The following is a 15,179-nucleotide window of genomic DNA, read 5'->3' on the forward strand; positions in this document are numbered from 1 at the left end:
GCCTTCTGGCCTCCTCATTGTCATCCCGCACTGGGCCACTCCCTCCTGGTCTTATAGGCCCTTAGGTACATGTGGGCAAAAGTAGCTCCCAGCCAGCCACCTGCTCCCAGCAAACACACACCGTGTGAGTACTCCTAGTTCTCCCTGAGAGCAGGGGCTACAGCTAGGCAGAGAAGGTAGCTCCTGGGAGCCAGTATCACTTTGTGTAGGATCGACACTGGGCAGAAGGCACTTGGTCCAATTGTTCAATCGAACTTATCCTGCAGCACAGAGCTCAGAAAGGTTCTTACCCTCTCGAGGCCTCAGTTTCTCAGCAATAAAGGGCTAAAAGCCTAAACAACTGTGGCAGGGCAGGTGGGAGATGCGAGGAGAGGAGCCCTGACCATCCCAGGCCTGCCGGATGGCCACACGGTAACACTGCTCAGCTTGGCTAGACTTCCAACACACATGTCAGGTAATGCAAGCCTGGGGCTCCTGACTGAACCTGTGGCCCTCAATGGCACAATAGACCACTTGATTAGACCAGCATGGCTTCTCTTCACTTGCTTCTTGGGGCATACCACCTCCTGTCACCTTACTGTCTCACTTCTAGGTCTTGTTTTGTTTGTTTTGTTTTTTCAAGGTAGGGTCTAACTCTAGCCCAGGCTGTCCTGTAATTCACTCTGTAGCCTCAGGGTGGCCTTGAACTCGAGAGCTGTCCTCCCACCTCAGACTCCCAAGTTCAGGAATTAAAGGCGTGTGCCACCACTCAGGACTCACTCTGAGTTTTGACTCAGTCTAGCAGTGCCCTGTATTCAGTTTGTCCTCGACCTGTGCTCTTCCCTTTATCTGTTTCCCTGTGATCCAAACCATGGCCTACACAAGTAGTCTACCTCTGAGCCCTACCTGCAGCCCTTCTTCCTGTGTCCATCTCCCTTCCACTCCTGCTCAGCGTTTTCCCCTGCTCCTGGTCTTCCATCCCGTCTCCCGGTCTCTGTCTCCTCTTTCTTCCTCCAGCTGTCACCTCTCTTTTTCTCCTCTTCAGGTTCAGCTGTCATTCCATCTCCCCAGTCACCTGCCAGCTGCATTGCCTATGAGGAAAATCCCAAACTGTCCCCATTGCCTCCTCCCTGTGCCAGCCTGGCCTCAAATCACTGGTTCTAATTGTACTAAATTTGAGGGTTCTTGGAATGGGGGGTTCCCTAAAACTTTGCCTGACTCAGGCCTGTTCTTGACCACAGTGTGGTAAGTGACCTCCAGATACCCTCTTTGCTCCTATCAAGTGAGGCCCAGCTGGACAAGGGACATCCTAAGGTGACTTGCAGTGGCTAAGCCCAGACCAGGGTGCTGGAGGCCAGACTGGCCCTGTGGATTCCTCCAAGGGCTGCAGACTTCAGATTAAATGCTACCACTAGGGGTGGGATGGTGCAGGAAGGCAGGGTACTGGTGCCTGCTTCCTTCCCCAGAGGGCAATGTCCACCCCAGAGAGCCCAGACCCCACCCATTCTGCCCCCTCTGTTGTGCCTAGCTCTGCCCTTGGGCACCCCTTGAGCTTTGCAGGCTGGGCAGGCCACCAGGATATCTTTGCCCTCCCCCGCCCCCCAAGGGCCAGCTTGGAAGAATTTCCCAAAGCCTATTAGAGTAACTGCTGCTCCTGTTGCCTCCTGGGCTGGGCAGGGCTGGGGCTGGGCAGGCCGAGTGAGCAAGGGAGGGTGGAGGGGAGAGGAGGAAGGAAAAAGTTGGCAGGCAGACAGCAGAGCCCTGTCTGCATCCAGCGCTGAGAGGAGGCCCGTGCGGCACGGGGCGGGCCAGGAGCAAGGGGCGGCCTTCCTCCCTTTGTGCTCCCCCCACTCCCAGTCCTATAAATAGGCCCAGCCCAGGCTGTGGCTCAGCCCTCACAGGGAGTTGAGCACCAGGCAGACAGCAGTCGAGCAGAGCCCCCCGCCAGCATGGCCAGCGAATTCAAGAAGAAGATCTTCTGGAGGGCTGTGGTGGCCGAGTTCCTAGCCATGATCCTTTTTGTCTTCATCAGCATTGGCTCTGCCCTGGGCTTCAATTATCCTCTGGGAGGAAATCAGACAGCGGTCCAGGACAACGTGAAGGTGTCGCTGGCTTTTGGGCTGAGCATCGCCACACTGGCCCAGAGCGTGGGCCACATCAGTGGTGCCCACCTCAACCCAGCTGTCACTCTGGGTCTGCTGCTCAGCTGCCAGATCAGCATCCTGCGGGCCATCCTGTACATCATCGCCCAGTGTGTGGGGGCCATCGTCGCCACCGCTATCCTCTCAGGAATCACCTCCTCCCTGCCCGGGAACTCACTGGGCCGCAATGATGTGAGTGGGGGGTCCCAGGTTTGAGGGAGGGCTGTAGAATGGGGCACATAGGCCACTGGGCCCATCCTCCGCCCATTGTACAGACAGGTATGGTGAGGTACAGAGAGGACAAAGGGTTGCCTAGGTCATGTCTAAAGACAGAGCTGGAACTCCGCTGTGCTGCAGCCCAGAGCCCGTTTTCTGCCATGTGCTGTAGGTATGAGAGAGCCAGAGAACAAGTGTTGTGCCAAAGTCCCCTGCAGAGTGTCTGCAGCCAGGAATGAAGTCAGGAGCAGGCAGCTAGGTCCTTAGCCCTCCCCTGGAAGTTCTTGACTTCCTTGGCCCTGCCTAAACACCCTGCTGCCATCTCAGCAGCCCTTCACCTTGGCTACATGCTACCTGCTGCTCCCCATCACACTGCATCAGACACATAGCCCATCTGCCGTCAGTTCTGCAGTGTCTGCACAGTTCCTGTGTGGAATTACTTAGGTCCTTGGGCAACTTCCCACATCACCCAGGACTCCAGATCAGCTTCTTTGGGGAGTTGGGAAAGAGCCCCTTCTCCCACCTGTGAACAAGATGCAGATGAGGGAGAAAAACCCATTCTGAAGCTGTTGGAAGAATTTTCCTGGGTAACACTTCAGTGGAAGGGCCAGCCCCATAGTCCCAGGCCACTGAATGATGTGGCATGCATGTTTGCTGTGTGTGGAGGCAGAGAGGTGTGCACAAGTCTGCCAGCGTGGGTCCCTTAGCTCGTGTAAGTTGTACGCGTTTGGCTATGAGATGAGGGCGTGGGACCGATTGTGCAGCCGCTGGTGTTCATCGCTCCCGGCCTGAGTAATAAGCAGATGCTGGCAACCGTGTGGCAATTACTCAAAACAATTGCTCCCAGGATTCTTAGCACGATCAAGTGGCCTTTGGTGGTAGCTACCTAGTCACAGATCTGGGCTTTTCAGCCCCTCAACCAAATGCAACACTGAGTGCACATGCACCCATGCATGGTGTAAGGGGTTGGATAAAGTTAGAGGATATCTGAGAGACCATGCTGGGAATCCCGTCATAGAGGCAGAGAGACAAAGACAGAAAGAAGGAACCAGATGTAGGGAAATGACATGGGTGGGCCCTGGCAGGGAAGGTGTGAGGCAGAAGCAAGGGAGCTGCAGGGTTCCTCTGAAGTGACTGTGGGTGAGTGAACTCTTCTCATTTCCTTCCAAAGTTTAGGTCCTGGAGATGTAGGTGGGGAGGGAGGTGAAAGTCTGGTGCAGAGGGCGGCTGGCATGGCCGTGCTGCTGGGATGAGCACTTCTTGTGTCATGGTGACACCTCAAGAACCTGCTTTCAAGCCAACTCCTGTTCATCCTGAGGTTGAAGATTAGCTTTGCTGTTGGAATTTAGACTTTTTCTGGGGAAGATGTGGCTGCGGCAGCTCTAAGAAGAGCTGGGCAGGCTGCGTCCTCTAAACCTCAGTCTGTGCGGCTGCAACAGGGCTGGAGAACCTCAGCAGATTCTTGTGGGCAGGTCAAGTTCCCACCAGGGTAGATCTAAGCAGGATGGCGGTGGGGAAGAATCCTCACAGGAGCTTCCCAAGCTTTCTGGTCCCTACTTGTCCCTTCCAACTTAAAGGACCGGTAGGACCTATGTACCTGCTGGCAAAAGCTTTGCTCTCTGTGTGTACCTCCAAGACAGGTGTGGCATCTGGACCTTCCGCATCTGCTTTGGTTTTCCATCTCCACTCTGGCTCCATTTTCCAGAGTTGCCCCAATATCTGGGTCAGTCAGGGTTGCAGATGGAAGAGGAAAGAGCAAGCCAGTGTGGGGATAGCCCTGGGGAGGGAGACAAAAGCTCTAGGATCAAGCTGCATTTGCCTCTGACTGGCTGTGTTTCCTCTGAGCTGAGTGTCCTGAGGTTCACGAGAGGCAGGGTTCTGGTGACCTGAAGCTTATTCGCTAATGTTGGTGGATTGACTCGTCCAGGGGGCTTGCCTAAGAGGGGCCCCAGAGGCAGTGCTGAGTGCAGGGATTGATTACGATAGCGCCCCCTCATTGGCCCCTCTAAACAATGGAACTTTGGTAATCTAGACACAAGTCTGGGCTTAGAAACAGAGATATCCTGCCTACCCAAAGGGCTCCTCTCAAACACTAGCCCTGGACCCTGGGGTGGGGGGTCTAGGGAGTGGCCTTAGTGCCTTAGAGTGACAGAGTAGTCAATGCAGCAGGTGGCCACGTCTTGCTTCCACATCTCTGGGGAAGGTTCCCACAGCCCCTCTGTTCCAAGCTGTCCCACCCTGCCCAAAACCTGGGTGGGGTGAGTTGTTGGCATGGAGATCTCCAAAGAAAATAGGGGAAAAGAGGCAGGAAGTGGTTGGGTGAGTCAGGGGGTGTCCCCCAGGGATGTGGTGGGGACAACTTTCTCCTGACTGAGTCAAGCCTCAGGCTACACCCTGGAGAGACCACAGGTCTCTTTCTGGCCCATTGATCCCTGCTGGGTCTAAGGAGCAGACCCCAATTTTCACCCTGGGCTAGAGGCTCTGAGGCTCAGATGGGAATGTAGCCTGTCCCTGCCCCAGTTCAGCCATCATCACTGAATCTGACTCCACACAACTGAAAAGGCTTAGTGGCCCTACTTCCCATCCGTGAACTGGACATAGAAGGGTGTGGCCAGCTTTGAAAAGGGGAGGATGCTGGGGCCTTGGACTCTTGGCATTCGATTGCTGTTTTCATTCTTCTCTTTTCTGGCTGGCATCCGGCATCCTGCACACACTACTGGGGCCGTTAGGTGCTGAGGGCAAGGCTGGGTCAGCCAGGCCCCTGGCCCCGGGCAGCTCACAGATAAGCCATATGCACAGCTGCTTGTGATAGGAGGCAAGAGGCAGGTGAGATAAGCAGTGTCAGGGCGGGACCAGGAGCTTTTGAACTGGAAGGGTGGGAGGGCCAGGAGAGCCCCGCAGAGCTCAGGCAGGGGAGCCAGAGAGACCATCCATGTCTGAGGGGGTCACTGAGTGTGGCCAGACTAGGGTCATGGTCGAGGTTGGGACTCGGGCTATTGTTTTGGCTCATCTGTAGGGAGCTGGATTTTCATCTAGCCATTAAGGGGCTCAGGCAAGAGGCTCATCTTCCCTTCCCATCTCCACTCTGTCTACATTTCCCAGAGTTGCCCCAACATCTGGGTTAGTCAAGTTTGCAGATGGAAGGGAAAAGAGCAGGCTAGTGTGGGGATAGCCTTGGGGAAGGGGACAAGAACTCTTTGGGAGTCCTCTTAGCCTGCACTTGACTTTAGCCCTGAATGTTCCCTCTTCCCTAATTCTCTAGGTCTTAGTTCCTCTGGCTGTGAGGGGAGAGGCCACTCCATGCCAGCAGAGCTCTCAGGGTTGAGGCCCTTGCTGCCTCCCGCAGGGCTTATGGGTTGCCTAGGGAAAGGAAGCCAAGCTTTCCAATGCCCCTGCCCAGCCCAACCTGCCCAGGGAGAGGGCTTAGGGCTGGGTGGTGATGGCATAGCTGGGCCCTGTAATTACTGTTTCCAGCCAGAACCCAGCGAGGGGGCGGGAGGACACAGAAGGAGCTGTGCCGTGGACACTTCCCTCCTCAGGGAAATTCTGAGGCTGCCTAACTCAGAGCTCAGTGTGGCCCACCCTAATGCCTGACGCTAAGCAGGGCCCATTTGCAGACCCTTCTCTGAAGTAACAAGGTTCTGAGAGGGTATGTGCTAGTCTGAGGGAGGCTGCCCCCACCTCACCCCAGCCCCAGCCTCTCTTGTTACGGGCCTCCCCCTTTCCAGCCCAGACAGCCTGCATTAGCTCACCCCAAGCTGATTCCACATAGCCCTCCACAGTCTGACTGTGGGCCTTGCTCAGCAGTCTCCTGAGCTGTAGCCCACCAGGCCTCTCCAGGAAGGCCTCAATATTGCCCTGGGGTGGTTGGATAGCTGCTATTTGGTAGCAAAGGAGGCGGCCATTCTGGCTGGCAAGGTGTCCCCAAGGGCTCTGGTCTGTACTCCTTAGAAGTACCTGAGGTTCTCTGGACTCCTGAAGATCTGGAATAAGAGCCTCATGCCTTCAGGCATGAATAAGAAAATGTCCCCCCGAGGCTCCATGGTAGTGAGGGTCCCTTCTATCAGTGCCTTTTCCTGAAAATGAGAGGAATTCTTTGCCCATGGGAGGGTATAGGCAAGGGGCTCTTTTCACTCTTTTAAGAAACCATTGTTTCTGAGCACCCTTCAGGCTAAAGCCCCAAGTCAAAAGTAGTGGCAAGGCCATGAGATGCTCTTCTAGAGTTTGAAATTCCAGTTAAGGCTTCTTCAGAGGAGAGTTCTGCTTCATATAAAGAATTGTTTTGTAACTTGAGGAAGCAACTTCCTCTAATTGAACAAGCTCTCTGTCCCTAGGGACATGTAAGTTGGAACCACTTGGTGAGAAGATTGCTCTGGGACGCCTGGGCAGGGGTTGAGCGGTGGCAGGTGGAAGCTTCTATGACATAGGTTTTGTATCAGGCTGACATCAGAAACTGGCACTCAGGTTTCTAGGTGCTGTCCTGGACTGTGCCCACTGATGTCAGGCAGGAACAAATCTAAAGATTATCTGGATCAAGGTCTCCACTTTACCTGGAAACAGGCCTGTGGAAGCACTGAGACTTGTAAAGGTTGTCCACTGGGTCAAGTCAGGAAGGCCAGGCTCCCGCCCTCCTGCCTCTCAGACTTCTGTTGCTTCTGCGACTCCAACGAGCACACTCCGTTATCGTGCACGCGCAGGTCTGTGGGAGGCACAGACATACTCTCAAGGCCGCTTAGCCTCACCCAGGCCCTGGGAGCCCAGTAGGGGAGAGTCCTAAATGGAACCTCTTCTGCTTACTGCCCTTCAGAAAGGAAAAGGAGGGAAGGGAGGAGAAAGCCATTGCTTTGTGTATTGTTTCTTGTCAGGAAGGTGAAATGGCTACTGGAAGCAAATAAAGGGCCTTCAAGACCAGTGGCTTTCTCATTTAAGGGTGTCCTTCTCTTCTCCCATCTCCTCCCCTATCCAACAAGTAGTGGAACCACCTGTGAGGTGTGAAGCACAAAGGGACATAGTGATGTACTCAGAAATGCCATCAGACATGCCAATCTGGAACCTCATGCCATGCACAGACCTCTGGCATTCAGAGCATGTCTCATGAGAAGAGGTGCTAGCTTGTCAGAGTTAATAGCCTATAATCTTGAAGTGCAGGGTTTCCCCTATTTTCCTTAAATCAAGCTTGCTAATTTTATGGTTTAATTCTTCCCTGTTCATGCTACTGGCATATTTTGATTGTATCATTCTATTCATTTATTAAGGAAGATCTGTTAAAAATTTGCACTCTGGGAATAGGTTGAACCATTTCTTATAGCTCTGTTACATTTTAATCAGTCATTTATTTTATATTATTTATAGGCTAGGGATTATTATAGTTCTTAGATAAATCTTTTATTTAATTATCCTGTAATAAACCTGATAAAATATAATGAGGGAAACGGAAAAAGAGAGAGTCACCTCTGAACACAAGGCCACGTACAGTGTGCTACTATACAAAGCTACCTAAGTCATGCACAGAACCACGCTCCCACGAGAGTGCTGACAGGCGACAAGGTAGGGCCGCAGATCCTCATATGGCCGGTGCTGAGTGAGGCACTAGGGTGAGTGGACGGGTGAGCCCCACATCTCCTGCCTGTTCTTTAAGATCAGATTCTTAGCCTCACCCAGACCTGGCTCTGGAGCCTACTGCTCCTCAGCCACGGGACTCCACACAAAGCTGGGGGCCCTAGGTCTTGGAAGCTTTCCTGGTGGCCTGCCTACAAGTAGCAGGGATGGTATGGCACAGAGAGATTGGTCCTGGGCTAGAACATGCTGGTATGCCCACCTTCTGCCAGCTTCTTAGTCCAGGCTGGAAATTGTCCGGTCTCTTGGTGGCTAGCACGTTGGCCTATGAACATGGGGTGACAAAATCACTGGGCAAGGATTCTGGCTTTGCTGCCCAGTCCCTGGGCCAGGCCCGGGCCTCCCCTCTGTCCTCTCACTGAGTCTTAGAACAAGCTGGCCTTTAAAAGCCTTGATTGATCTATTATCTCCCCATGAGGCAGCAAAGGCATGCATGTGTTCTGCAGCCCAAAAGCTTCACTGGGGTCTCTGTTCTGGGCTGGAAAATGAGCATTTATCCCCTTCCGTACTGTGCAATGAGCCTCCCCTCAGTGTTTGGCTGGGAGCTAGTAGGGCTCCCAGGCCTGGAGGAGACAAGTATCCAGCTGACTTGCAGAAGCATTCCTCCCCTCCATGAAGCTCAGATGCTCAGGCAGTTCTGAGTGGACATGGAACATGAGGTGAGAAGTCATCCCCAACAGGGACCCTTGACTTCTTAGAGCTGGTACATCTGAATAGGGCCTTCAGTCATGAGTTGACCTGGGCCCAGTGACCAATGGCAGGCTTGGAGCTTTCTGATTCTACAGAAGAACTGTGTGGTCTATTCTATTGCTCATACTTGCACTCACAAAATGGATTGCTGTATTTGACCCTAGCAGTAAGATGTAAAACAGGGACCAGGCAAAATTCTGCACAACTGTGCAAACAATAAAAGTGACTACAATTAGGATTGTTGATCCTCTAAGAAATACTTTGAAATTTCATGGGTTGTATGTCATCACATGAGGTTTGACCTTTTTAACCTGCTTTTTCCTGGACATCAAGTTTCAGGAGGCCTTTAATCACCCTTTCCAATTCTGAGTTATTGAATTTTCCCAGATGTAAGTAATACAAGTGCATTAGGTGCTGGAAGAATTGTCATTAGTAGATGCTCAGACAAGCAGAGGAGGCTGTCTGCTGCTGGTGATGGTGGCAGAAGTGGACACTGGGAGAAGGCTGCCACCCCTGTGGCTCTTGGCAGTCAGGAAAGGGATAATTTCTGGAGTTTCCTCCTCTTCCCAAAGACTCAGAACTTTGGACTTAGAGTTCAGGACTTGGGACTGGAACCAGAACCAGAACTGGCTCTTCTCCCTTTGTATGGCAAGTAGTGCCTGGAGCAGGATGTAGGGCTCAGATCATGTTAGAAGCCATAGGGTGAGATGGAAGATCTGGGCAGCAGCCACCTACAGGGGTGGCTCCATTAACCGACCACTATTAGTAAGTAAGGCCTGCCAACTCTGGAAAGCAGAGGCAAGGGAGGGAGAGTAGCCATGAGTTTTACAGAGGGCCACAAGCTTCCCAGTCATGAGAGTGGATGGCCTCTGTGGAGCCTCCTAGCTCTAGGCAGTTCCTATTAGCAGCTGTAGTGACCCTCCTATTGTCTCCATGCAGGTCAGGTTTTTCCCTTCTGCCTGTCCCTAATTCCTGTGGATTCCTGCTTCCACCACTTTCTCTAAACACCTGGGATAGCCCTGTTGCCTTTGAACTCCCAGATGCTCTGGACAGTGGCAGAGATTTTAGACCATTTTGCAGATGGAGAAACTGAGACCCAAAAAGAGCCTTGTTCCTAGTGCCAACAAAGAAAGTCAGGGCCCAAGCACAGAGTTTCTGCTTCCACTGCCTGATTTTGGGGCTGGGATGACTGTTGAGTTTGCTCTGATGGCTGGCTGGCCATAGACGACACAACTCTGAGACCAGCCAGGAAAGGCCCCCCAGCTGGGGCTGCAAAGTAGGGGAGGGGATGTGAGTCATTCAGCCTGATGCAGGGCTGAAGACAAAGGCGGGAAGAGAATTGTTCTTATAGGATGGCCTCAGGGCTGAGCTGGGAAAACCCCTGGAGGAGTGGAGGTGTATTCCCCCCACCCAGGATTTTGCAGAATGCCTTTGGCATTGCAGACACCCTTCACCCTCAGGATGGGAGCTGAGAAGGGAGGCTTAAATGCTGACTTGCTGGGAAGCAGCCAAGTTGCACATCTTTGCCACGGAGACCGGGCCTGGTACCCTCTCCTTGAGCAGAATGCAGGCATCCACACGAGGAGGAGCCTCTCTGGTGCAGCTGAAGAGATGGGAGGGCTCTGGTGACTCCATGAAAGTTCTTACTCTCTCCTTTTTCAATGAGTCATGTTTCTAAAAGTGGCCGAGGAACAGTGGCAGTCAGACTAGTGGTGGGGTGCATGTGGCTGGAGCTGGGAGGGTGAGAGGGAAAAGAAGAGGTAAGAAGGCAAGGCCAAGGAAATGGAGATAGACTACGAACCAGGGAGAGAGAAGGGAAAAGGGACAGGGGACACAGGTTGAAAGAGTTGGAAGAACTCACTAACAATCCTTCTAAAGCCTGGGAGACTTAGGTGCAGCAAGACACGAGGTAGGATGCTGTGGGCCAGGAGGCCACGGCAGCGGCCACGTGTGGGTCCACCTGCCTCCTTGCTGCTCTTCTGTGAGTGTGCCCATTAGCTCCCATGCCAGGCTCTGCCTCTCCTGTGGCTTGAGTGGCCCACATCGCCAGCGCCAAGGAGGTCCCGCTTCGCTCTGTGCCTCTGTGAAGAGAGACGTAGGGTCTACACAGAGTCTAGGGGCCACGCTAGAACATCATCAACAGGGACAGGCATGACTGTCACTAAACCTGTCACATGTGTCTGGGCAGAGTCTGGCTACCTCTGGTGACACACAGAGAGGCCAAGCAATGGGGTAGGAAGGGCTCGAGGATACTGCCCTTAGTCCCTTGGTGCCTGGCCTGGGAGTCTGGGGACCTGGGGGCAAAATTACCAGCTGTCAGCGCACTGACTGTCACTGCTCTTTTCACTTGCAGTTGGCTCCTGGTGTGAACTCTGGTCAGGGTCTGGGCATCGAGATCATTGGCACCCTGCAGCTGGTGCTCTGTGTGCTGGCCACCACTGACCGGAGGCGCCATGACCTCGGCGGCTCGGCGCCCCTGGCCATCGGCCTCTCTGTGGCCCTGGGACACCTGCTGGCGGTGAGAAGGGGCATTCCCAGGCAGAGCAGAGGCTGGTGGTGGGGTGGGCCTGGTGTGGGCTCCCTGAGGCTCTGGGTGGAACTCATGCCATGGGGTAGGGAATGGCAGGCCAGGTCTAGAGACCAGGGAGGGTTCTTTCTGGGTTCGGGCCACCCTCTTCTGCAGCCAGTTGCCCTGTTCGTGCCTCTTTTATGTTCTTCTCCACCTGCCTCTGCCTTCACTGCTGTTTCTTGCATTCTTCCCCTCCAGATCGACTACACTGGCTGCGGCATCAACCCTGCCCGGTCTTTTGGCTCAGCAGTTCTCACGCACAACTTCAGCAACCACTGGGTAGGTTTCCACAGGCAGCCAGGGAATCTGGTGAGGGTAAGGTCCGCCCCACCCTTGGGGCAAACTTTCACAAAGATTAAGGCGACACCAACAGCAGAGGAAATTGGAACCCGGGGCCTGAGGTAAAGGAGGGGGTGGATTTGCATGGTGAGCAGACTTGGGCCCTGCCTCGGCCCTCTCAGCTCAAAGCTGACCGCCTGCTACTGCCCTGTCCCCAAGTCATCCTAGCAGCATGGGGGAGAGACTGGATGCGAATCCTGACCATGCCACCTTCTGATTCAGTGGTCTCAGGCAGGTGGGCTGGCCTGCCTCTTGGTGCCTCAGTTTCTCTAACTGTGAAGTGGGCTTATAGTATTTCCCTCTCCCAGTGTTGCCAGGAGAAAGAAGGACCCAGGTCAGTAAGCAGAGCTCAGAGCAGAGGAGCACTGCATAGGTTTTACTCTAATTACTGTTGGCCTGTGTGTTCCAGGCCAACCTTCTATTAGAGTGACTGTCTCTGGGGCCTTTCCAGAACTGTGGGGTAGGGGACAGTGGCCATGCTTCAGAAGGGGCTGGTACTGAGATGCCTGAGCCAGTCTGCACAGAGACCACGGCATACCCTTTTGGCTCATCTTGCACTGGGGGGGGGGCATTGGAATCAGGAGGGGGTGTTGGCCCCTGTCTCCTGTGCCAGGCTCAGGTGGGGAGTGCTCCCCAGGAGGGAGGGCTGTCCTGGTCAGATGTTCTCTGAATACACACACTCTCTCCTAGATTTTCTGGGTGGGGCCATTCATTGGAGGTGCCCTGGCTGTGCTAATCTACGACTTCATCCTGGCCCCACGCAGCAGCGACCTCACCGACCGCATGAAAGTGTGGACCAGCGGCCAGGTGGAGGAGTATGACCTGGATGGGGAGGACATCAACTCTAGGGTGGAGATGAAGCCCAAGTAGAGAGGGTCTGGCCCGACACCCGTGCGGGGCGGGGCAGGGATGGGCAGAGGGAGGGGAGGGCTGAAATCTGTATTGTAGACACTCTGACAAGCTGGCAATGCCACTCCTCAAAGACCTGCCTGACCTGCACGCTCGAGCCTCATCTGGGGCTGTTCTATCACTTTCTTTCTTCTCTATTTCCTGGTCTCAGAGCTTCTTGGGGACCAAGATCTACCAAGTTAACACCTCACTTCCTTGATATCTCGGAGGAGGTGAAAGTAAGGGACCCACCTGCTACTTGTCCCCTCAGAGTGTGATGGGAAGTATGCCAGAAAGTCCTCCTCACCCAAACTGCTCAGCACTTCACCACCATAGGTGCCTGGGTTTCCATCACTGTGGTTTTGTGCCTCTGAGCAAGACCTCTCAAAGGTGCTTTGAGAGGGAGGGGATCCAAAGAGGCACAGCCAGTGGGGGCCAGGGGTAGGGTGCAGAGTAGCATTGCCCCTTCAGTCTAGCTTGCTCCCAGTGCCTTTTCGCCCACTTGGACTTGCTGCAGGACATTTGAAATCCCTGTATCCAGGCCTCAGTGACCCCATCTGTAAGATGACAGGGAGGGACAGCTATGGGGATGCTGCATTGTAGACACACTACAGGTTCTAGAAAGAACAGTCTAGACCTGCACTGCTTTGTCTGCCTGTCCCAACCTCTCTCCCCACGTCTCTAGCTGTGGCACACCCATGTGTCCTTGTGCACAAGTGGACAGCAGTGAAGCCGACTGCAGTCCAGGGTGTTGAAGGGCCTATTCCCATGGAGGGGCTTCTCCACAGCAGGCTTGCCTTCGGAGAGCAAAAGCCATTCAGAGAGCGAAGGAAAGGCTCGTAGGAGTAACCTCACCTTGCTGTAGTTGATGTGCCATTGACTTGACAGCTGCTTCAGTTCTCCATTTCCTCTTGCCAGTGTAGACACAGGATACCATTCTACGGCTGTGGGCTGAGTGTTAATTAAAGAGCACTCAAGTTATCTGAGGCCCAGAGCCTGAGGATTCTGTGGAGACAGACACTCATGCTGGGCACTTAGGGACTTGGTTGCCCTAGCTGGTCCTGAGCAGAGAGGACAATTCCTGCCCCGGCTCATGAGCTCCTTGCTGGCAGCATTTGGTTGGAGGCTGGGTGGGCTGACCTCAGGCCACCGTCGTCCCTCCACATTGACCTGGAAGAGATTGGCCAGCCTTGACCTGCTAATGTGGTTCCTGCTAAAACCTGAAGATAGCTCAGAGCACAGTGAGCTTGGGAGTTAATATCTTGCACTCAGGTCTCTAGGCTAGTCTATATAATCCATTAGGCTGGAGCAGCTCCACCAGTGTGCCCTTAGCCATGATGCCAACAAAAACCGAGAGATGGTTCTGCAGGCGCTTAGGCAGCAATGGGCCATCAGGAGGCCTGCGTGGCCACCAGCATATCACAGCTGCACACTTCTCCATTCCCTAGCAGGCACTTCTAACACTTTTAACAAATATGGAACACGCTTTTAACAAATATGGAACCTGAAGCCTCATGTCCCCATCTCAACTGTACTGGGCCAGTCTTAGCAACCAAAGCCAAGTCTGGGCTATCCTTTGGACCATGAAGTAGACCCTTCTCGCCCCCAGTTTCTCAGTTTCTGCCTGGACAATGGCCAGGGGTCAGGGGTGGGAGGTGGGGTGATGGCTACCTGGTTTTGTCTGTTAGGGTTCAGAACCCTTCATGTGTCTGCTCTGCATGTATGTCTCTTTTGAATTGGAATTTCATTATACATTAAGAAAATAAAGGAAAATGACTTATAAGGTCCTCTAGTCCTCCTGTGGTTTTTGCTGGTTGGCACTGCATTCCCACAAAGGAGGTCTGGCTCATAAGGTGACAAGTCTCACTGCTAGGGATCTAGTCTAGGGGCACACACGGCCTGCTGTCAGGGTCCTTCTCTTCAAGTGAAGGTAAAACTACACCACAGACCCCTAAGGAACTCAAGGCTCTACCGCTCATAGAAGAACTTCTGGGTCTCAGACTGTGAATGTTTGGGGCAGTTGTGGGAGGGCACAGGTTTGAATTCTACAGGTGGAAGAGGTAGAGAAAGCAGAACTGAAGTCTGATAACCTCATCAGTCCCTTCTGTTCTCTTCAGAGTGGATCTAGGGAGCCTGAGGCCTGTCAGGGCTCCACCTCCTCTCAGCTCACACTCTTCCTGCACCAGCGCTGCATCCTGGGGCCCCTAAGGGACTTGGCTGGGCTCATGTGGTACAGGCTAGCTCATTAGAGCAATGACTTCAGTGCTGTGACACACTGAGACTTGGACCTGGTTTCTGACATCACACCTACGCACACACACTTCAGGTAGTTTTAAAAAATTTATTTAAATTTTATTGTATTTTCAAAAGGTTGCACTCTTATATCCCCTCTCCCCAGTCCCCATTCCACTGAGGGTCCTCCTCAATGGCTTCTTGGTATTCACTGTGGAGTCCTGAAGGCCTCATCAGGTAGTTTCCTTAAAGCAGAGCCAACTCTACTGGGGCACTGAATGCCTGGCATAGAGACCATAGGGAGGCTCAAAGGATCATCAATGTCATGGAAATCTCTTTAGGCCATAAGGTCAGGTGTCACTAGGAGTATTAGCTTAGCAGGGAAGGGTGTGTGGGAAGGTTTCAGCACCCCAACATGGCTCCTGGAGGACACATGGTGGTTCAGGTCTCCTCTGTGGAGGGGCTTGGCTAATGGTGACATAACAGCTATGTCTTATGTCATATGTCTT

The 15,179-nt window shown here is 53.5% G+C and overlaps 1 protein-coding gene across 1 annotated transcript; it reads left to right on the forward strand.

Annotated features, from left to right (window-relative positions):
• Positions 1-1,858: 1,858 nt before the first annotated feature.
• Aqp1 (aquaporin 1 (Colton blood group)) lies at positions 1,859-14,225 on the forward strand. Its single transcript, XM_004652761.2, has 4 exons — positions 1,859-2,312; positions 10,996-11,160; positions 11,410-11,490; positions 12,241-14,225. Exons 1-4 carry the CDS (start codon positions 1,929-1,931, stop codon positions 12,418-12,420), a joined length of 810 nt encoding a protein of 269 aa, XP_004652818.1. The 5' UTR covers positions 1,859-1,928; the 3' UTR covers positions 12,421-14,225.
• Positions 14,226-15,179: the final 954 nt, after the last annotated feature.

The sequence above is a fragment of the Jaculus jaculus genome, chromosome 16 (genome assembly GCF_020740685.1).
Source record: "Jaculus jaculus isolate mJacJac1 chromosome 16, mJacJac1.mat.Y.cur, whole genome shotgun sequence".
NCBI lineage: Eukaryota > Metazoa > Chordata > Mammalia > Rodentia > Dipodidae > Jaculus > Jaculus jaculus.